This window comes from Homarus americanus, unplaced genomic scaffold (assembly GCF_018991925.1).
Source record: "Homarus americanus isolate GMGI-L3 unplaced genomic scaffold, GMGI_Hamer_2.0 scaffold20465, whole genome shotgun sequence".
Lineage (NCBI taxonomy): Eukaryota > Metazoa > Arthropoda > Malacostraca > Decapoda > Nephropidae > Homarus > Homarus americanus.
Window position 1 is genome coordinate 5909856 of NW_024756914.1, and position 23822 is coordinate 5933677.

The 23822-nt window shown below is 37.5% G+C and overlaps 1 protein-coding gene across 2 annotated transcripts in view; it reads left to right on the plus strand.

Moving 5' to 3' along the window:
* The window catches only part of LOC121857250, a 33052-nt gene extending 14967 nt beyond the window's left edge, over positions 1-18085 (plus strand). The window contains exons 6-13 of one of the 2 annotated variants that reach the window (XM_042353230.1): positions 4075-5470; positions 6690-6830; positions 7261-7446; positions 8203-8439; positions 10682-10834; positions 11647-11748; positions 15066-15209; positions 16809-18084. In XM_042353230.1, coding sequence (XP_042209164.1) covers positions 4075-5470; positions 6690-6830; positions 7261-7446; positions 8203-8439; positions 10682-10834; positions 11647-11748; positions 15066-15209; positions 16809-16870 — 2421 coding nt within the window. In that variant the 3' untranslated portion in view covers positions 16871-18084. Of the gene's footprint in view, positions 1-4074; positions 5471-6689; positions 6831-7260; positions 7447-8202; positions 8440-10681; positions 10835-11646; positions 11749-15065; positions 15210-16808 lie in introns of both variants that reach the window. The other variant, XM_042353231.1, reaches the window with a different exon arrangement.
* The last annotated feature ends 5737 nt before the right edge of the window (positions 18086-23822 follow it).

Genomic DNA, 23822 nt, shown 5'->3' on the forward strand with positions numbered 1-23822 from the left:
GTTTTTATGGACCTTCAGCAGACTCTGCCCACCCTAAAATTCAGTACTGGCCTACATGTACTATAAAAGAAGTGGATGTACTACTTTGGGAGTCTTTAACATTAAAACCGAAAAGTTCACTGTGTTGTTTGGAACAAAACTGAAGTGAAGCGTGGGTCATGTGAAATTGTAATACCCTGGATTACTACATAGATCATTTGGGCCCAGACATCAAGAAATTTGTGATATTTTTAGACAATTTCAGTGGTCAGAAAAAGAACCATAATGTTTTGCGTTGCTCGAGAAACATGAGTTGAAGGTTTATCTACATTGATCATTACTTAATGATCCCTAGCCACTCCCCTGTGACAGGGATTTGGGAAATATTGAGCAGAAGATTAAAAAAGTTCCTGTCTACACCTTAGACTATTACATGTAGTTCATTAAGGACTCGCGCAAGAAGAACCCTTTTGAAGTCCACAGGATGACACGAGGGTCGTTCATGAACTATGATGCTTTCCAAGGCACTGTCACCTATTGCATTTTAACCCAGTTTGGGTTCAGGGAAGGCAGGGTTTTTCAGTTCAGGGAAAAGTTCAAACGGGTAGAGTCCACCAAAGATGCACTGACCCCACCCTGGGTCTCGTACTGGCAATTTTACCTTGCAACACAGGTACTTGGTAAAATAAGGCTGTCTGTAGAGGTGATTGTGATTGGTGGATCTGTTTTTGGCTTTATTACGGTCAGGATAAATATTAAACAATCCAAAGGTATCATTTTTATAATAAACTGTTCATCATTATTTTAGATCATGAGAAGTTTCCAAATGTTTGTATATTTGCTTAAATAATGAAGAAAATTTTATTAATTAATTGGCAACTCATCTACAACCACAGCTGCCACAAGATTCTCATCAAATTTTCTTCATTATTTGAGCAAATATACAAACATTTGGAAACTTCTCATTATCTAAAATAATGATGAATAGTTTATTATTATAAAAACTCTACCTTTGGATTTTTTTATATTTATCCTGAGTGATAAAGCCCCCCAAAAATCCACCAATCACAATCACCTTCACTATACAGCCTTACTTCACCAAGTATTGCCAGGTAAAATTGAGTATTAGACCCAAGGTGGGGTCAGCGCATCTTTGGTTGACTGTACATAGTGAAAGCAGCCTACATAGCAAGGAATCCTTCAACCTCACAAACATTGTTCTTCTTCCAAAGTATAACACTCGTGTGAAAATGTCTGCTGAGAAGTTGCAAGATGTCAAGGATCTTGTGAATTTCATAAAGTAGGATAACGACGAGTATAAGAGGTTCTACGATGACATCCTCGCGGGGTCAACCCAGATGACGTCCCCCCTACCACTGGTGCCTTCATCTGCCACCTCTATGGTGCTTATTCTCAATGAATACATCCATAATAATCCTCTTCATTAATAATTTTGTGAGTAATTACATTAAACATAAAATTATCTGTAAATTATACAATTAGCATATTTGGAGACTATTATATATTTTTTATTTACTTTCATGTACCTAATTTATATATAAATTTTTATGACTGCAAATTATTTGTGGTAGTTTGAGGGCATTTGTTTTGGAAACTTTGTCTTCCCCCCTCCCCCAGGCATATTTTCAGTTACTTTATTTGAAGTGGGCTTATCAAGGTGAAATTTTTTATATGATTCTTTGAAATTGCCCAATAATATACAAAAATGAAAGTACTTTTTGTACAGTTATCTCAAATGTCACTTTTGGCGAGTTCGTCCCTTGTGCTCTGTACGCCTCATATTACACCCTCTCATATATCATAATTTCTACAGTAAAAAATAAAAATTAATAAAATCCTTGGTAGATTAATCATTTATTTCATTTTTGTTTGATGAGGGCTAACCTTGCTAAATATGTATATACACCCCACAACCAAACACACTTGCTTCTCCCCACACGCTACTGTTTTGGATGGATTCATAGCAATGGCACTGTCAGGGATGGAAATGATAAACCACATTAAGTGTTCATAATATTTGGAGAGTTTACAAGTGGTCAGTACTGTTCCTATGATAATTACTCCATATTAACCTACAATGATTTGTATAAATTCTTAATAACACTATTGTAAGATTCACATGCATTTAGCCATTTGTGGTACTGTAGGTAATAATCATATTGTCATCAGAGTAGAGTGGGTTCAGACCATTTTAGGAGCAATAGTGTTACAGTATTTGCATAATGGTTGGGTAATTTCTTTGTTTTATGCTGTGTGTTTGTTTAGGAACGTTTTCATTTGTTTGTTTACATCATCCACACACTTTCCACCCATTCTTAGTTCACATGACGTCACAACTCTCATAATGCAACGCATCTTTATCTACAAGATTAGGGGTTTATGCAAACTAAGAATTAGTGGATAGAATACATACCCGTTAAGAGATTAGGGAAGAAAATTAAACTAAAATAATAATAAATTAAAACTCCATCATGGTTAAAGATTGTTTGAGCTCGAGGCTAACCACAGAAATAATTTAGTCAAGTAGTCCTAGACACGAATGTAAACAGACCACACCAACTTGCTTTGTATAATATATTTAACATTATATTAGTGGTATTAGCCTCGTATTTTTATTTATTTTTTACGATGCTGGTATTATTTGGAATCTAATTAGTAAATCGAATAGTCAATAAAGATATCGCCAAAAAAAAAAAAATTCTTAGTTTGCATTGACGTCACAGCTCCCATAATCCTTTGCGCGGTCCACCAACTTGTAGGCATATACGTGATGCATTGTGCACTATGTGACGTCATGTGAAAACTAAGAATTGGGTCAGCCCTAATTTACAGATAGTGACAGTCATAACTTGTCAGTCAATTATTCCAGTACTGTACTATGATTCTATCTGGAAAAAAAAGTAAGGTTTTATTTCCTTACTATCCAAGCACTGTACAACACATCTATTACAGTACTGTAATAAGAATGGGTACAAATTAAAGGGGTGTTTGTTGTTGGTTTTGGCATCCCTTCAATAAAGTGGGAGAGGTCTGGTAAAAGGAATACCTCTACCTTGGACAATACAATACAGTACAGACTACAGAGGGTCCTCAACTTATGAACACCCGCCGGTACGAACGAGGTCCCATAAGGTCAATTATTTTAAGAATCCAACATGGGTACAACTGGTTCATAGTATGTAGCGTATGAGAACAAGTTTGCACGGCGTAGCGGCGCGTGGGGAGTAATGCGTCACTCAGCTACGTGCCGTGAGGGATCGTTTGTACACTTTGCCCTCATTATGGCTCCCAAATGCATACCTGGTGTAAGTGATAGTAGTGCATCCAAGAAAAGGAAAACAGTTACAATGGAAGTGACATTTGATGTAATTAAACGTTCTGAAAAAGGCGAAACGTCCCCGGTCATTAGTAAAGCGTTGGGCTTCAGTCTGTCAATAGTTGGAAAAATTCTGGAACGTAAAAGGATCTACACCAATGCACTCAACTGTGATAACAAAACAAAGAAGTGGATTGTTAATTGAAATGAAAAGATTGTTAGTGATATGGATGAAAGATCAGCCAGCCCTAGGTTTCAATGTAAGTGTTAAACTTTTATTTTTACTTACCTTTACTGTATTTTGTCATTAAGTTTTTCTTCTCTTAATTTAAGTGATTTGAGATGTATAAAAGGACTTAGGCTATGATATACTGCAGTGCACATATGGTATGTGTCCAGACTTACATATATTTCTAACTTAAGAATGTCCTCAAGAACAGAACTTGTTCAAAACCCGGGGACTCCCTGTAGTACTTGTTTTTATTTGACTTAAAATGCAAAAAAAATTCTGGTAAATTAGTGACAAAAGGGGGAATAATGATATCTTTTTCAGGGAATATTTAAAAGTGGAAGACCTCAACCAACAATCACCAAATTGTAACTTTAGTATCAGATATATTATTGGTCACTTTTGGGGGAGTTGTAGATCGTTACACAGATAAGGTGAGATGAGCGAGAAAGGTGGATGTAAGAGATTGAAAACATGTTGGTATTGATGATAGTCTCCATCCTTTACCATATTTTCCTTCCCTTTTCAGATGTCAAATTTACCAAGAGGTTTTGATATCCTTGCTGAGAATAATGTAGCGCGGAGGTCTCGGCACTCCTTCAGTGCCCTCAAGAATGCAAGAGGTGTTGATGGTTCACCTGATGAAACATCCACCAATGTTACTGCTGATACTGATACCTCATCTATTAACCAGTCAAAAGTGCACTTGGAAAATGAAGAGGCGGTAGAAAAGGAAGTCGGTAAGCAAAGAGGTAACTCTGAGTCAGAAGATGCTAATGTTACCGAGACAGACAGTAGATACGTTGTTGAGGCTAAACCACATACTGGACAAGAGGAGATAGATGAGGTATGCAAATCTGTGGAACAAGTAGAGGAACATGAAGCTGTGGAAAATGTGGAGGAAAATAAAGATGTAGAAAATGTGGAGGAAAATGAAGATGTAGAAAATGTGGAAGAAAATGAAGATGTAGAAAATGTGGAGGAAAATGAAGATGTAGAAAATATGGGGGAAAATGAAGATGAAGAAAAAGTGGAGGAAAATGAGGATGTAGAAAATGAAGATGAAGAAAATGTGGAAGAACGTGGTGTTGAGGCGTCTGAAACTGTGGAAGAGGTACATAAATTTGAAGAACAAGAAAAATTTAATAAAGAACAGGTTCAGGAAGATGAAAATAATGAGGATGAATGCATAGTTGAAGAAAAGAGAGAGAAATATGAAGTTGAAGAGCAAATGGGGCCCATGCTTACTACAAATGCAGATGATGTTGCACAAGTTAGTGTAAATGGTTCAAATAATAGTAATAACATAAATGCAGTGAAAGTGGACAGTGGCAGAAATGAAGATAAGAGTATGCCAGAAGAGGACGCAGATCATGAGAAATGTACCAGCCAAGAAGGAAGTGTTGATGACACACTTGACACTGGCAGTATTCAGGAAGAGAACAAGAATGGTTACAGATCAAAGAGACGCGGCAATGTGGCCACTCCAGCTAAAAGGATTACGAGAAGGTCGACCGCCTGCTGTGGAGATGACTTTGTAACACCAACCATATCCAGGTTAAGGCCTCGTACACCGTGCAGTCGTAGCACGCGGCGGTCTATTTCTGCACACTGTGATTCTCCCCCTGAGATGATGTTTACTCCAAGGCTACGAGCTTCTGCCAAGAAGAGTTCTCGGCGCTCCGAGAATTGTGTAAAGCTCAATCATATTGATGAATCTCTAGCAGAGAGGAATATTCCAACGTGTTCTACGTTTTATCCTGAGAACACTGTGCTGAAGAAGAAAGATACATGTAATGAGCAAACATTGGATGACAAGGCACAAGAACATGTGACACTGGAAGAAAAACATACTGAAAAGAAATTTGAATTACCTCTGACACCCACTGAGTTGGAGACTGACTCTTCACTGTTTGTTACTCCCAGTAAGTTTAAGAAGAATTCAACTTGTATTAGATTTGAGTTATTCTGTATATATTTATAAAGCTATTTCTAGATATCTCATCTGTCAAAGAGTCCATTGATCTTACTACATGGTTTGGCAACTGCAGCAATTATCAATCTGTTTACAAGTAATTTATAACCAAGACAGTATAGGGTACATCAGAAGTATTAAGGGGTTTTTATAGCTTGTTAAATGTGGCTTAATTGTTCAGTAGGCTTGATTTGATTGGTTGTAGAGGTCTTTCATACATAGACCTTTTGCCATTGTGTCTGAGTTAGCCCCACCAACAAAGTTTATATCCATTGATGCCAAGGTAGCTCCAAGCTTTGTTTCCAGGTAATGTGCCAACATGTGGGATTCTTTAGTTCTTTCCCCATCTAACTGGTAATGGGTAATTGAGGTAGCTTGTCTCTTGCCAAGGTCCAAATGAGGTGTGATGTCATCCAAAGGCTAAGCTGTGTGTTGAGAATATTTGTGACTAGGAGTGATAATTTCTAAACTTTAACTTCACTAGACAAAGGGTAGATCACAAGGGGCTGTGTATTTGTGAGAATGGACTTCAGGCATTGGTAAAGTGAGCTTTTATGGAGTGAGCATATAACTATATATTGAGACATTAAATAATCAGTTTTTTAGTTCATTAAGGAGTGGCAGTGAGGTGGATACAGCACTCACTTCCAGTTCCATGGGTCAGTGTTTTGATCCTTGGACACTTCCAGTTCACCCAGCTTTAAATGGATACCTAAGCTTACAACTTAGGAAAGGGATTGCAGTCAAGTGCAGTACTGGCCATGCTGTCTCCTGGTGTACAGAAGGCTTAGTGTACTGTATCCACACTGTCCCTAATGGGCAGTCATTCTTATAGGACCCACCATCACTTTTTAATTAAGGTTTTGTTTATGCCAATGCTGAAACGGTATGCATTGTTAGTTTAACTACAGATTTTTAGACCTAAAAATTAACAAAAACAGTTGTAGGCATTATTCAGGTGATGATTTAATGTTCTTTCAAATAGGCTTGAGTGTCACTTTAAAGTACACAGTTCTTGTGTATTCCTTATTGCAAAACAAGTGAATTTTCTTTGTAAAAAGGCAGTGATAATTGGGCTTATACAGTAACTGTAAAGATAATATATAGGGACTAGATATATAATGGCCTTTATAAATAAAAACCATATTAGTATAGGAAGTATATTTCAGGAAGCCAACTTCATGAGTCAAAACTATCATGGCTGCTGAAGACAAGTCCATGGATTGATAATTCACGTCGTTCATCAAACAAAAAACGCAACTGCTCCACGCCAGAATTTCAGAGACTACCTGATGACATAGTCATGTCAGGTAAGAAAGAATGACTAGTAATTTTCTTCTTTATTTTATCAATATACCTTAATTGGGTTGGCATTTAACTATCCATTTAATTGCTAAATCTCCATAAATAACTTTGATGTGGGAGTGGTTACTGGAAGGGCAGACAAAGCTCTGAAAATTTTTGTTAATTTTTCGATTATTTTAAATATTTTTCAACCATTTCGCTTCAAGCGGTTTCCTTAAAATTAGCTTTAATAATGCCTATAATTACATAATGGGATAAGTGCTTTTTGTGCACACTTAGTTGGGTTAAACCAGAGAATGGCTTAATCATCCGTAACATCTACTTTACAGCACCATATTAATTATTTATCAGTTATATAACCAGTTAATTCTTTCATTATTTTGCATACTAAGTTGTAAGTAGAAACATGGCAGCCAGTGCTTTTGAATTTTTTAGAGTATCCCGTTTGTGGTCACCCTGATGGTACTAGACCAGACACACCAGCTGACCAGCCAGTAGTGGAAGGTGTTGTAGAGAAGGACACATCTGTTGGCAACAGTGTGTTTGAGGACCAAACATGTACTAACCTATTGGCTCTTCTAAAACCCTCCATGCCTGCTGCACTTTACACTCAATCTCCAGGTAAATGCTACTGCACATCATTTAATGCTATAGAGCATTTTGGCATGCATAGAACATCACTTAATGATGGGGTTGAGAGAAACCTGTGTACTGTATATAGAAAAACTGTATCATGAGAATGGAACTGAGAATTATAATGGAATAGTGATTCATGATACTGTGTGTCATTCTGTGTGTATCTGTAGAATGCTAGGAAATATAAGGTATTGGGTATGGAATGGCAACCCCCCCCCCCCACGCAGCTGCTGCCGCCAACACTAATTTTATTTAATTTATATTATTTACCGGTATTTATATATATATATATATATATATATAATAAATTTAAACTCGACCTTGATACAGGGTACAAGTTTGGTGAATACTGTGGTGATATGGGTTGTAGGTAGAAGGTGAGTTAGCTGCTGTTTGTAGATGGCACTGCTCTCTCGTGTGATATGGAGGAAAAATTGCAAGTACAGATATTCATTCGTTTGGAAGAATGTTAAAAGTGCTTGTGAGCATAAGTAATGAAATAAGATGATAGGTATGAATACGGTAGTCTATGGTTATTTTGTAAGATAGGAACCAAGAACATTTGGAAAAAAAAATCATGGTAGAGAAATGCAAAATAAGGGATTGGGGACCAGAGACCCAAAATAATTCACCAAGTAAAGCTTCGAATGTTTATACACTTTGCTATTAAACACAAGCAAGAGATATACTGTGGAATTTCAGGGTCAATGATTATTTATGTATATTTATATTTCCCTCCAGATATTGATGTTTGGGCTGAAGACAGTCCTGCTGTGTCATCTGTGGCTATCAATCCCCCAGCAGTTACTCCTCTTACCTCTAAACAATCTCCTCCTCAAATTACACCTGCCTCTTTATCCAACCACCAGGCATCAGTATCTCCTAAATCAACCCAGGAGACAACCACTAAATCTACATTGCTATCCATTGAAAATACCCCAACTGTTGCCTCTGTCTCACCACAGTGCAAGGAAAATGGTGAGTTACATGAAATTTTATGAATATGGAATACATTTAAAAGATTTCATTCTGCAGTATATTATGAGATATATTTGTCTTTTTAATCATATACTAAAAGGGAATAAATAAAATGGTGTTTCAGTGTGTTGGGGGGGGGGGGTGTAATCAATGTTAAAGTGATTAAAACTTATGATATATGAAAGAAACCTGGATGTTCTTGTCTTGAGCAAAACAGTGTATACACTGCAAGGGGGTTGGTGGTGGGGAAGACAGGGTTCAAATGGAAACATTCGTAAATATACATGGTTGTGGCATAATGCAGAAGCTAGTAGACTGTTGGTAGAAAGGAGAATGGTGAAATGTTAAGTGGCTGATGTCAATGTACTTAGACCAATGCTACAAGGGGTGTGTGTGACCATTACCTGGTAGAAGTTATATTTATAATGAATGGAGAGAAGTGAGATGAAGGTAATTGAACTCATTGAGATAGAGAAAGAATTTAACCAATTTTTTTTAAAGAAATGGTGAGAGACAAGTTGGACATTTGTAAGTAGGAGCAAAGCCATCTGCTGATAAGAGTTGTTAACCTATATTTGTAGTTTAAAAAAATATGACCTTCAGACATGGTAAACACAAATGAGGTATCACAGACACCATATATGGTACAGGAATACCCTGGCTATTGCAAATGATGCATTCCTAAGAGTCATTGCAAATAAAAAAATTTTTTATTTGGGGGCAGTTTTCCCCCATCAGAATTATTTTTAAATGGGGGGGATGTGTTCTCAGCTGGCAACTTTCACCAAATTTTTTTATATCTGCTCCTTATTATCTGAGGCTATTAGGAACCAGGGCAGCGCGTAGTACCAATAAATGTGAGGAATAAATACTAATTATACTAATAAATAAAATAAGAAAAATACTACATTGCCAGTTAGTAATATTTTCACCACACACGGGAGAGGCTAAGACCCCCAACACTGCTTGCTCCTCTTCCTCCCACGACCAGTGCGGCTAACTCCCGTGCACATAAGAAATGTTTTTGACCTAAAGATAATCATTTTTGTTATTTTTCATGAACATTCTGTATTAACAATTGTGTTCATGTGACAAAGTAAAAATTCAAGAAAATTGCGTTTATCTTCCTGAAATTACGAGTTGAAATATAACAATGACAAAGATCTTAGCTTGGCCTGGTTGGAGGAGGCTAAGATTCCTGACATTGCCCCCTCCCTCCTCCTCTCCCACGGACCGCAGATATATGAAATGTTTATTCTCTTTGTTTTTGACCTTATGATAAATTTTTTATTCACATTCTGTATAAACAATTGATTGTATGTGCATGTAATAGGGTAAGAAAAAATGTATATCTACCCGAAAGTATGAGTTTAAAAGTAACAATAATACAGCTTGGCCTGATAGGGAGATGTTGCTACAGGGACAGTCTAACTTGGCAACACACACACACACACACACACACACATACATTCATTCACTCCACACACATACACAACCACCCATGCTCTTTATATTTTTTATTGTTGATTTACAGGTACACCATATAATGCAATAAAATTACAATACCATAAAACCAATACAAAAGAACACTGAGAGTGAGTGAGTGAGTGTGTGTGTGTGTGTGTGTGTGTGTGTGTGTGTGTGTGTGTGTGTAACGTCGTCTTTGTCTTTGATATCGTGTGTTAAACTAACTCGTCTGAAGTACTGTACTCTGTTGCCATATGAAGAATTCTAGAATGCTCAGCGTGTTTTTTCACATCACGGTTTGGTAGTACAGGCATGGGATGAGCATCTCCGTTCTTGAATTTTCACACACGTGCTCCATTGAACTTTGTTGACGTCTAAACTGTGCGGGTCCTCACATGCGTAAAAAAAAACACGCTCGTATGAAACGGGTCTTACGGCAGAATACAGTATAAGAGCTGCGGCTAGCCTGCGTGGTTTGAAATATTGCTGTTGGGTATCGTGTATTTCTTTACGAATAAGTGGGGTGTTGAAATATCAATTGCACATAAGCGGGATTGCAAATAGCAAGATATTCCTATATTATGGTCATCAGTTGCTTGTTCGAAATATTATCCTGATGTTGTACTGCAGTGACGTGATTAAACTTAAGACATTTCTCCCACAATATTTTAATTATGGGAAGATTATAGATAAACACAGCAACTGCAATATACTTATAACAAACTATATTTAATATATATACTGTACAGTTTAATGTATATATCCAATTTTGCAGAAGAGCCTCATCAGAGTCTATCATCAGATGCTGCAGTTTTTGTAAGAAGGAAATCTAGAAGATCCGTTATGTTTGCTGTGCAAGAGGAAGAGAATGCCACTCCCTCGTTTAGATTTCCGGGGACACCAATTCGATCTTCATCTCGAGTATCAAGTAAGAGGAGTGTCAAGGTGTTCTGTAGTTATGTGGGTTGTTTCATGCTGCTGCCTTCATGTCCATCTCTTATATACCTGTTGTGTCCTTCACCCCATCCATCTACTTCACATTCTTCCCTTCTCCCCCTCCTAACAGCCGTCTCTTGAGTTGGGGGGGGGGGGGTTATTTCCACGTAAGTCAGTCTTTCAGATAAGTTGGACTAGCTTGAGCCCCATATATTCCGACTTAAGGGGCCTTACTGTACACTTTACCGAGAGAGGGAGAGAGATTTGTGCCATTAAATCTTTTTGGTCATATGGTAAATTGTTTTAATAAATTGGGTTATCTTTTGGGATTAATTCTGGCCTTTAAGTTGCTGTTGGTAGAACTTTATTGTGTCAAATTGGAACAAACAACTATTTCACCTTCAGTTATTAAACTGTGTTACCCAGTCTCAAGAAATAACCCCAAAAGGCTGAATATCTTGTCAATCATATTAGCTAAAGTCTTTCCAAATAACTACAGTACTGATAGTCAAATGTCACAAAGGAATGTTCCCTACGTTCTCCCTCACCTGGGAATGAAACCTTGGGCCATTGTCTGTGAGGCAGCATGTGGAGCATCACACTATTAAACATAAAATAATAGAAAATATCTTTGTTCAAATTCATACTTTCAGTACCATGTATACCTTAATTGATAAGACATACTTTCTGTAATATTTCCCTAATGTAGCTACTTTATGTGGTGAAATTAATCATTTACTTTCCTGTATTGTTGTGTTTGGTATGATACCTTAGTTCTCATAACAATAATATAATCTCTTTCAGTGGGCATCTTTGCTAAAATAGACATGAATACAGACTACGTTCCTTCACAAAATGAAGATCTCATTTCCCTGGACTCTCCACAGAGTGAGAAGAAAACAACTGGTGAGTGGTATCTGATTTGATATATATTTTATACAAGCTCTCTTCCACTACAGGTATAGACCCTCAAAACCAGACCTAAAAAAACTGGCCCTCCTTGTCCTTAGGTTAAGTTAAATTTTCTCCTGGCTACAAATTTTGCTTCCACACAAACTTGGTTAAACATTTGGTTTACATTTTGAATAACAAAATAAAGAAAATATTGTTGCATACATACAGTACCTTCATTTAATTAAAGGTTGAAGATTTAAGTTTTTGAAAGTACAGTGACCCCTCCGTTAATGAACTCAATCCGTTCCAGAAGGTCGTTCGTTAACCGAAACCATTGTTTCAATGGGTTTTTGGGTAATTGGTTCCAGCTCACCGAAAATTTCCTAAATTCAACAAAAATGGTAGAAAATTTCACTTACTTTGAGGTGTGTATGTAGAAGGCTCCTGGATGATGATGATGATGGGATTTAGAATGGGGGTGGAGAAGGAAGAAGAGAAGGCATTGGGGTGGAAGAGAAGTCACCCCATGGTGCCATTTCACCCATAAAATTTTAGCTCTCTTGGTGTAATTCAAGATTATTTTCTTTAAATCAACACTGCACTGCATTATATATTGTCAATATGTAAAATATATTTCAAAGTGACCAATAATTTGCTTGGAAACACAGAAAAAAAGCGTTTAGTTGAAGAGAGTCTCAAGCAAGATGTTACCTCCAGTGAAAACAGAGAGAGACTAACTCCTGTTTGCTGTGTTAAGAGGCTGGATGCCGTGCATTAAACTAGTCACTTTACCTTCAATTATGTTCAATAATTGTTAAAATGACTAAAAAATTTAATATTAAACTTTTAAAATTATTGAATAGTATAAACTTCTTGATATTTACTAAAATAGTAAGGAATTTAAGCCCTAGAACCGATTAATGTATTGGCTGACTGATACTAAAGCTGGTTGCCCGGTCAGTGCAAGTGAAAACATGTTGAAGTCGGTTCGTAAGAACTTCGTTAACCGAATTTTTTTTCGTTAACCGAATTGAAGATCCTTATGGACGGCAGTTCGTTAATCGAAATTACGTTAACCGAGGTGTTCGTTAAACGAGGGGTCACTGTATAAACGAGGTGTATAGGTACCATCGAATAGGACTGAAAAACAAACAAGAGTGAACAATGGGACAAGGAGTTGGTTGTACTTGGTAACTGAGGAGGAGAAATGTGAGATGGAGTCCTTAATTACCTATGTATCCTAATAATTGGATTCAAGTAAGTCCTTGAGATGAATGGCTGAGACTATTTCATTAATTAAATTTTGTCTTGTTAAAATAGTCTCATATCTGAGTGTGAAGCACGTGCACTGGATGGAGGAAGAAGGGGCACATTAGAAGGAATAGATAGGATATGTTTGAGAGCAATCTGTTGGGAAATAAGGTTAGAGAAAAAGAATTTGGGATGTGGAAGTGAAAAGATATGAATAAAGAGTGGATCAGTGTGTGTTCTCAGGTGCAAGTGTGAGTGATGAAAGGAGGCGGCGGAGAAGGGCAGTACTGTGATGGAAGAATTACCCGGTAGAATACAGTAAAAATAAAATGGTTTTAAAGGGAAAAGGCAGCTGTAGAGGGAATTTATTTTGGTTAGGAAGCCAAATGAACAAATGGAAGTAGCAGTGTAAAATGAGAGGTTACGTATGATGTACTGTAAATGCCTTATGGAGAAAATGTTCAGAGCGTCTTTTGAAAACTGGACAACAGGTGAAGTTTTCATGTTTGGCGTCATAGTTTAATAGAAAATGAAGAGAAGGTGAGACAGGCCACAAGCCAGCTTAAAAATGTCATGATACTAATAGTGGGTGGAATTGCTGTAAACATCAATGTTGATGAGAGGAAAATAACCTAGAATGATCAGTGGGTTTATAGGCCATGTATACAGTAACATAGACACATAGTTACCAAAGGAATGACAGAGTATGTATTGCTCTCCTGCATAGAGGTAAAGTTTATGGGGAACAAGTTTATATGTGGGATGTTGCCCAAAACTATTATTATTGGAATATTACAAAGTGTATGTAATGAGAGGAACAATGTAGGTTAAAAAAAATGTAGAGGATGTATGGACCAAGTTTGTCTACTGTATTTAGGAATATGATTGAAAAAAAAAATATCTGGAGAAGAAGAATAGTTTGTGGCTTTTGTGTTGGGAAAAAGTGGGACTGTCCCAAGGAAGTAAAGATGTGCAATATTGCCTTGGTGTTTACACGAAGGTGGTAGTAAGAAAAGTGACGGAGAGGGGTGCACTTTGATTGGCAAGGAAGGTTGGCAGTTTATGATGATGAGGTCGAGTGACATTTTGATAAGAAGGATGCAGTTGTGAATTACAATAATGGGGTGTAACCTGGGGAGAATGTTTGATGAGTAAAGAAGTGTGTGTGTGTTGTAAGAAAATTTTAACACTAAACATGAGTGGAAGCAAAGTGTTGAAAATAAACAGAGAAGAGAGATGGGAAAATTTATTAGTCAGAATGAAGGAAGTACAGTAATGTAAGATGTTTTAAGAATATTTGAGAGAAGTGACTAAGGTTAGCTTTAGTGGTAGGGACAGATTGGGAGATGAGATATTGGTAAGAGAGAGATGGTAAGACTAGGGAGACCGGTGGTGGGGTTGAGGGAGTGATTCATTCAGTCGCCATTTTCCACGCTTGCTCGGGTTAGCTGAGGGAAGGGGAGGGATGTCTGGGGGCTGCCATGCATGTGTATGATTTGAGAGCATAATGGTTTCTGGAAAGGGAGTACACTGTTGGAAAGGTACATGGAAAAGCTAGGAAAGAGGTACAGTACATCAGGTTGAGTGAAAAAATTAAACAAAGTGTAACAATGACTAGGAGAGGAAAATGGCCCACTCACTCTTGGAACTTTGGTATATTGTAGAATTAAATGGTTGATATATTGTAAAAGTTAAACCATGGGGATGTCTTGGGACCTTGGTACAATTGTAGAACAAGAACACCATAGTACTGTACGTAGAAAAATGTGTTGAAGACAACTGAAAGATTGAGGGACAGTGAAAGAAGTACGGCATTTGTTATTGTTGCTCTTCATTCTAGCAGCGTGGTGTTGTAGTGGGAAGGGCCTTAAAAGAATGGAAAATAAAATGAATAGGCTGTAGTTTCTGAGGGCTTTGTCTCTTTGGCCATGAATTTGATAATGTAGTGATAAGGATGTCACTGAACAGAAGAATATTACACCCAAATATCATTGAAATCCTGCTTTGTGAACCAAATGTTGATTTATATTTTATTTTTATTTTTTTTCCTCTTTCTCATGTGTCTTGTGATTTCGCAGCTACCCGGAGGAAGTCTTCACGAATGAGTTTGTTTCATGGAATGGTAAATAGCCGTATAATTGAGCAAGAGCTGCCAGTCACTCAAGATCTGATCAGCTTTGACACACCAGTTGAACACAAGAAGAGAAAATCGAGATCAACAGGTGCATAGAATTTATTTTTTCATGTCTTTGCAACTGTGTGGTTCTAGAAGCAATAAGTGTTTTTTATATTTTTGAGCGTTGGTTGTCTTGTGTATATTTATAATCGCATGAATACTTACTGATAAGCATGGATAACTACAATACCCGGGATAGTAAAATTTCACACTGATGGTATAAATTCATTGAACCATATTTTAATGTAACTAATTAGAAAAATATAGTGTATCCTTCCCTATCCTGTCCAGGTTTCCCCCCAAAATCTGCTAGATAGAGGAGTTACCATACCATAATAGCTGACAAAAATGAGTATTGCTATTGCAACAATGTGATTTATCATGTTCAACTACCGAGTGCAGTGTTTCAACTTATCCAGTTCCAATCTTGAGTGAGGTGCATGGCCTGTGTGTCAGAAGACTTAATCAGCTGTTATCTTGGATTATTCATAGGCTAAGGGTGATTTTTCTCTTCAAAAATTAAATTACCAATGGAAATTCCTTTCTAAACTGGAGGATGGCCCTCATCCAGGAAACCTGGTAAAAGCTGTTCAGTCTTTATCTAAGATTAAAATTTCTTAAATTAGCAAGCTTTGATATTAATACTTGGATAGAGCAGATCACAAGTCTCATGTTACAGCCCAAATTCTTAAATGGCGGACTGAATCTGGAAACCTATCTTATGATGGAGGATAAAAACACTGACACAGATCCCTTCCTTCCTCCCAGGGGGCATGACAAAGGCAGCTGAAGTGACTTGGTAGATCCTAGAACTTGTGTTTTATGTTTGGGAGTAACAAATGAATAGGGGGTGGGGGGATTCCTTGTGTCATTTATTTATTCCAGGACACAAATAATTCATCTTCCTTTAATGGAGACAATCATTGAGTGAGTCATCTTTTTTTAATCCTATCATTGCTCTATGGAGTCTATGCCATGATTGCAGTGCAGTGTTCCAGTAATTCATGGCTAATTTTTTAAACCTCTCATGTGGTATGTTTTGAGCTATTACACCCTTGTTAGAGTGAATACAGGCACTTTACTTATTATTAAGGTATCTAGGCTTACAGTACTTATCTAAAGGTTGGTGAGATAGTTTGGTAAATCTAATGACTTATTTTAGTGATTTTGGTCAAATAAATAAACATGGGACAGTACCCACCTCAGATATAATACATAATGAAAGGATTAAATTAATGGAGTACTTTTTTATATTATTATTAAGAATTAAGAGATGCTATTATGACTGAAAAAATTGCAGATCCATCGAGTACCTGTACCTTGCTCCTGTATCCAAACAAAGAGAGTTGGCTTGCTCTGAGTCATTAGTTGTTACCATTGATGATAAAATAAGATATCAGGATTAAATTCCACCTTTCACTCCACATTTATCTTCAGAGACTCAGCTGCTGTAACAAAAGCATCCTTCACATTATCATATTGACAGTTTTACTTCTAAGCTTTCTTTATTCCCAACTAAATAATAAGGTACTGTATAGGTGGAGTGAAATGATTGCTTAAAGAACTTAATATTAACTGAATTGTTTGTTAGTTGCTACTGATCCCTCTAAGTTATTATATCTTTTGCAAATATTTTTTCTTCCAGCTTCCAATTTGACAACCCCAAGTCGGCGATCACGGAGGCTGAGCAAGGCCCCAGTACTGTAAGCATCTGATTGAATCCTGATTTTTATAGTTAGGAAGTGTCTATCATCTGGGTGTTGTAAAGTTTTAGTTATGTGGAGCATAGCTTTAGTGTGGATACTTACACTTGATGAGAGATGAAGGTCAAGGGTCACATTTGGCAACAGGCGCATTTTGTATTTTCATACGTGTTTCGCAATTTGTATTTATATATACTGTATCGTAACCCTCGGATACCCCCCCCCCCCACCCCCCTCCCCATTACTGAGACGATGTAATAACAGCTTTAAGAAAAAATGGGTAGCATATCTAAATTGCCAAAATAACTTAATCAGATGTGGACTATCTACACACTTCTATTGCAGATCATGTGTATATAGACTGGACAGTAAAATTTTAGAAACTAGATCATTTGATTCAGTGAGCAATCCACCCACAGTATTGGTTCCATCTGCCCACCAAACTACAGTATTATATTTGAATGAAGTATTTGAGGGAGGGGGGGGTAGTAGAGGGTTCTGTATATAGTGAATTTGCTCGGTATGGAGAGGTAATGCTGGAAGCTGAGGAATGGTTTAGTATAAAGGTAATACTGTATACCTATCAACAAAAAACATGCACGAGCAATGTTATTTAGGTATAATTAAACAATAATGATAGATATTAGTATATAATATCTGAAATAATACCAGCACATACCTATTCAAACAATATATTGTTAAAGGGATTTATAAAACACATGGAATGAAGTAAACATAACATGAGAACAGTTGAATGCAGGAAATGTCTGTAACTGCAAGAGCACACGGGATCAAAATCACATATGTATACTATACTACAGTTCAATCTAAAACTCCTAAATTAAAATTTCAGAATGCAGGTCAGTCCCAGAAGGCTGTTACCACCAGCCAGCATTGTATACAAACCTTTATAAATGGTTGTAGGTATAATATAATGAAGATTTTTTTGTTTGGGGAAATATTTTGTTTCAAGGTATAGTAGTGAACAACCAAATGTGACTCATATCTTAAATAAAATCATATACAATATACTCTCAATTTAACGGAATCCGACATAACGAACTCGGTTTAGCAGAAGGAATTTTTTCCGTTATTTTTCGCTCGGTTTAGTGAACTAGTTCACTAAGTCAAAATTAATTCCGTTAATACGCTCACACCTACAGAGACACCTCAGACACATGATACAGTAAAACCTACTTCAGCCTACAGCGAATGTACTAAATGTATAAAAACGATAAATAATATAAAAACACCATATAAGATTCACCCCCCATTTTAGCAGGGAGTATTTAGGAAACTGTTACCAGTAACATATAAAACCACACAGGAAAAGGGAACACTGGAGCACCTTAACTTTTGTCATTATTCAAGGCATCTTCAGAGGCTACTGAATTTACAGAGACAGAGAGAGGCTTATATACAATGGGTGACTTTACATGACATCAGGTCAGATCAATAACATGGGATCCACTAATCCACACACCACCACCACCACAAACAAAAAAAGAGCTTATAAAAAATGGGTGACATAACAGGTCAGGTCATAAACATGAGATCCACTGGTCTAAGGTTAAACATATTTTGAAAGTATTTGAGGTGCATTTAGGATAGATTAGTGGGTCTCATGTTTGACCTGACCTGTTGTTATGTCACCCATTTTTTTTTTATAAGCTCTTTTTTTCGTTTGTGGTGGTGGTGTGTGGATTAGTGGATCCCATGTTATTGATCTGACCTGATGTCATGTAAAGTTACCCATTGTATATAAGCCTCTCTCTGTCCCTGTAAATTCAGTAGCCTCTGAAGATGCCTTGAATAAAGATGAAAGCTAAGATGCTCCAAATAGTTAGTTGATCAAGAGGTAGCAGTGAACAACACATGCAGTGGCAGCAGGACACAGACTGAGCGGATGTGAACAAACCCAATGCACCAAGTGACATGTAGCGTGTTTGGTGCAGAATTTAACGAAATCATGCATGATTTAGTGAATAGTTTGGTAAATTGAGCAAAAATAACGGAAATTCGATTTAGCAGAAATTTCGATTCAATGGGAAGGGGTGGCTCAAATTAGTTCGTTAAATCGAGAAAATATTGAATACAACAAGATTTTAAACTTTGTGGGGTGGTAATTTATTCCTTCTCTGGTTTAAAGTCATTTGCCACTATTATTATTATTCCACTACCCTTCACTTGTACTTTTATTACCTATAGTTTCTGATCTATCATAAGATGTTCATAATATCTCCTGGGACGAGCTCCACTAATCACCAGGGAAATTATGCTCTGGTTGCCATGTTTGTAAGTACCATTTTCATAAGCTGAGTTTTGATTGCCTAAGGCATGAGCCTGGGAGAGGGGAGTGAGATCATGAGGATTATTGGAAGAAAACTTGCCTTCTTTTTCCAAATGTGTACAGGTAATCCTTGGAGATTTGAAATTGGCGGATAGTAAACATAAGATGGTCCACAGTTGACTGATGAAACATAAATAATGCCAAGAGTTGATGTTTGTAAAAGGTTGGCTCTTAACAGCAAGGGAATGTTATACAGTACTGTAATCATAGTGAACAAGATTTGTAGGTGAGTAAATAAGTTGAATAATTTTTTATAAAAAGCAATCTTTTTATATTGGTGTACTAACTTCCCCATACACAAAAATAAGAATTAGGGTGTTTATTTGCCTACTCTGGAATAGATGTTAGATATACATTTGATTGCATTATCTGCATGAAGATCAGGTTTATTGAAATGTGAAAAAAAAATATTTCTTTGCTGATTGTTATAAAGACAGTATAGGCGATGTCAAAATATGATATTTTTGTTGTTTTAAGTGCATAACTGATCTGTAATGTTGCTTATCAACACCTCAAAAATGCTGTATTGTGATGCATGAAAGCATAATCTGAATAGTATTGTCTTTACTTCTCAGGAATCAACCTAGAAGTATTTTGTAGCTTTAAGCTCTACTAATAACAGTAGAGTAATTCAACACAAAGATGGATATAATTTAACACTTAGAAATTATCATATTTTTCTGGCGTGTGTTGATGGCATTAAATGCAGCATCACATGTACTAAAAAGTTTTATCTTTGATTTAGTTTAGTATATTTTACAACTTGATGTTTCTGTCCTTTGTTAATCATTATATACATAGTTATTTTAGTTTAACCTTATAACTGATAAGTAATTCCATGTTTCAGTCTTCTGGTTAAGAGAAAGGAATGAATGTCATTCTGTCTCGTTTTAATATTTGTCAATCTTGTATTTTTTCCTAAAGTACCTGACCTTAATATGTGTCCTTATACAGAATAAACTACTTCTGACACTGCCCAATTCTATGTATCATTTACCTTTTTCTTACACCATAAGAGTACATAGTGTATAGGTTGGCATGGTTCCATTACCTTACTGCTCCCAATATCACATGAATGTTCAGAGGTTTGTGTAAAAAATTTCTTTAAATGTAGAGAGATGAACCCTTCATAGTATAAATTCTGGAGTGCAGGACATCACTGCCAAGTATGAATGGTGTGCTGTATGATAATATTTTCAACCCTAAAAAAAATGTATATATATAAAGAAACTGAACATATGGTGTTGAATGTTTCTTGTTTTCTGTTGTCTTCATAATAGTATCACGAACAAACTGTATGTATGTTGTGTTGTCAAAGTAAGAGAAACAATTGAAACCCTGCAATTGTGTGTAAATGAAGCAGAAAGTCAGATCAGCCACCTGGGACTTGGTCACAATTTTTGTGATGCCATATGGCAGCAGGGTCTACCATAGACAACACATTATGCTTCCAATATCTTCTCAGGTGGTAGTACCTTCCTGTTTGCCTGTTTGGTAGCTGCCTACTACCTGCAAGTAAATTATTATTATTAATCATTCATACAATGTTAATGTAATAATATACAGGACAGGTATGCATGGGTGACTAATACTTAAGCATTTTATTGTTGGGGTCCACCTCCTCACCAACAGCTGCAGTGTCCTATTGCCTCTGTAATATATCCTAGTAGATGGCTGGGACGTAGTTCATCAGTGGCCGCAATGTCGCTGACTTTCTCGTGGGAGAGCTTGGCAGGTTTGCATACTCTGTACTTTGGTGGTATTGTATATCAATGGAGGAGAGGTCAAACAAACCAAGGGTCATAATGCTGGTCCCTCCCCTTCTGCAACTTCACTTGTATACTGTAGTAGGCACTCTGAATACTGTAATCATAGGAGTTAGTAAAAACATTGGCACTTCACACTTTCACTGTCACTTGAACTCATAATATGCACTTATGAGCACTAATTACACAGAAAAAAGGAGAATCACTCACGTGGTGTCCGATAATAGCAGGGGTCTGAGAAAAGCTATGGTTTTCCCTCCAAAGGCTGCTCACACCCTTGCATTCTGGGCCCTCATTGGCTGAGCAAGTGGTGCCACAGCTTTGTGCACCTGATTGGGTCAGGCTCTAGTGCAGGGGTTCTTAACCTGGGGTCCATGGATGGGCTTCAGGGGGTCCGTGAAGGTCAGATAAAAATTTAACATTTATCTTCAATCCAAACAACAACCACCTTCACATTGAAATTAACTTTTGAGCAGAATTAAAGTTTTGTTTTGTTTAATTTGCACAAGATGATTGTATTTCATTTTTGTATGGAGTGGCCATTATTTTTGCATAAATAAGTGTGGAACATAATTCTTTGTTAAGATTGTTTACTTTATTCATACTTTGTGTATGTCATACACTGTATGAGGCAATGAATTTTCAATAAAATAAAGTACCTTGTATATTCATTGCATGCAAAGTTGTGTTTATGTGCTATTTGCATTTTTCTAGGGAGGGGGATCCATAGCTTTCAACAGATTCCCAAAGGGGTCCGTGACTCAAAAAAGGTTAAGAACCACTGCTTTAGTGCATACATCAGTATTCCACCAGGGCCATGACCAACAACCACCACAGGGAAATTGTACCAAATTTGCAGATGAGGTCATGGTGATGGTCACAGAGAGCCGAGAGGGTTGCTGTGTTCAGCGCTTCATGATATGTGGAGTAGGGAAGGGAGAAAATTTTGCATGCCCTCTTTTGCACTTTTTCTAGGTGTTTACGCTGTGTGGCATTTAGGGAGGAAGACTAGGCAGAGGAGGCATGGGTGAGCGTGGAAAGTATGAATGTTGAGTAAACACTGAGGAGCTTGGGCACATGAACTCCGAGGGACTTGAGTCGGAGGAGGAGACGGAAACTGGAGGATTTGACAACTGTACTGATGTGTGTTATCCAATTTAGTTTATCTGAGTGATGCCGAGGAGCTTAGTGCAGTCCACAACCTGGAGTGTGTTGGGGCCCAAAGTAATGGAGGGAGATGGCATAAGGTTGGAGGAGGTTGATGTGCATAACCATGGTCTTGGTATGGTTGATGGTGACGTGGTTGTTGGTGGCCTACTTTTGGAGACTGTTCAATAAATCCAGGAGGGCGGTGTAGCCGGGAGCCGAGTTGTTGACTGATCCCAATGGTGGAGTCGTCGACATTTTTCCAGCAAGCAGAGGTTTCTCTTAGGGCATCATTGATAAGCATAAGGAAGCAGAGTGGTCCCATCTTGGTACCTTGGGGGACACTACAGGTGAGTGACTGAAAAGTGGAGACAGCCCCTCGAAAGCGTACGACTTGGCGTCCGTTGCGAAGGAAGTCTGTACGCCATGGTATAAGATTTCTTCAAAATTCGATGTCTATAGCTTTGTTGATGATTAAATTGTGGTCGACTAGATTAAATGCTGTGGTGAAGTCGATGAAGGTGGCAGCCACAGGTCTCATTTTTCCAGATGGATGTATATGTGGACTAGAAAGATGATAAGATGGAGTCCTTCCCTTACCCCTACACATTACAGTGACTCCTTCCATTCACTTCTACACATCACAGTGACTCCTTCCACTCACTCCTACACATCAGTGACTCCTTCCATTCACTCCTACACATCACAGTGACTCCTTCCACTCACTCCTACACATCACAGTGTCTCCTTCCATTCACTCCTACACATTACAGTGTCTTTTCCACTCCTACACATTACAGTGTCTTTAACACTCCTACACATTACAGTGTCTTTTCCACTCCTACACATTACAGTGTCTTTTCCACTCCTACACATCACAGTGAGTCCTTCCACTCCTACACAACACAGTAAGTCCTTCCCTCACTCCTACACAACACTGCTTGTCTTTCCCTCACTCCTAAAAATCATTGCATGTTCTAAAAACATTCTTGCACAACACTAAGTTCTTCCCTCACTCGTCAATAGGTTAGCAAGTCTTAGTAGGCCAGTAAGTCCTCCTCTCACTTATTAATATATCAGTAAGTCCTTCTCTCACTAATGCACATCATTGCAAGTACCTTCCCTCACTCATCAATAGACCAATGCATCTTCCTCTCATTCATTAGGTATACAAGTCCTTTCCTTACTCCTGCACATCACTGCAGACCTACGCAATATTGATTGTCCTTCCTTTGCTGCATCAGTATCCCTACAATACAGTAGTCAGTAGATAAACTTTCAGTACACTGTTATCGTCCATTTTAGTATACAGCTCCTACTCGACTTACGTCCACCCGCACTTAAGACCTGCCTCAGTCGTACCAAAATTTGGTCAAATTACGTATTTTCGAGTCCCAAAGTCAGTACACAGACAAAATTTTCATCTGTAATTCACTTTAAAATGGCTGTCAAGCTTAAAAGTGAGTGTTTTGTGGTGCTGAGAAGAAAGAGACCCCCATTTTAGAATTTCTATGTATTATTTAAGCTTTTTCGACTTACGACCTGGGTGTCGGTCCCTAACCCCTGCTTCTAATGCTATTTCCTTACCATGAAATATAAGTGAAAAATATATATATATTTTTTAATATATTGCTTGTGATAGGTTCTTGACATACACTACATCACACTCCTCCATCCTGTACACTATGAGACAC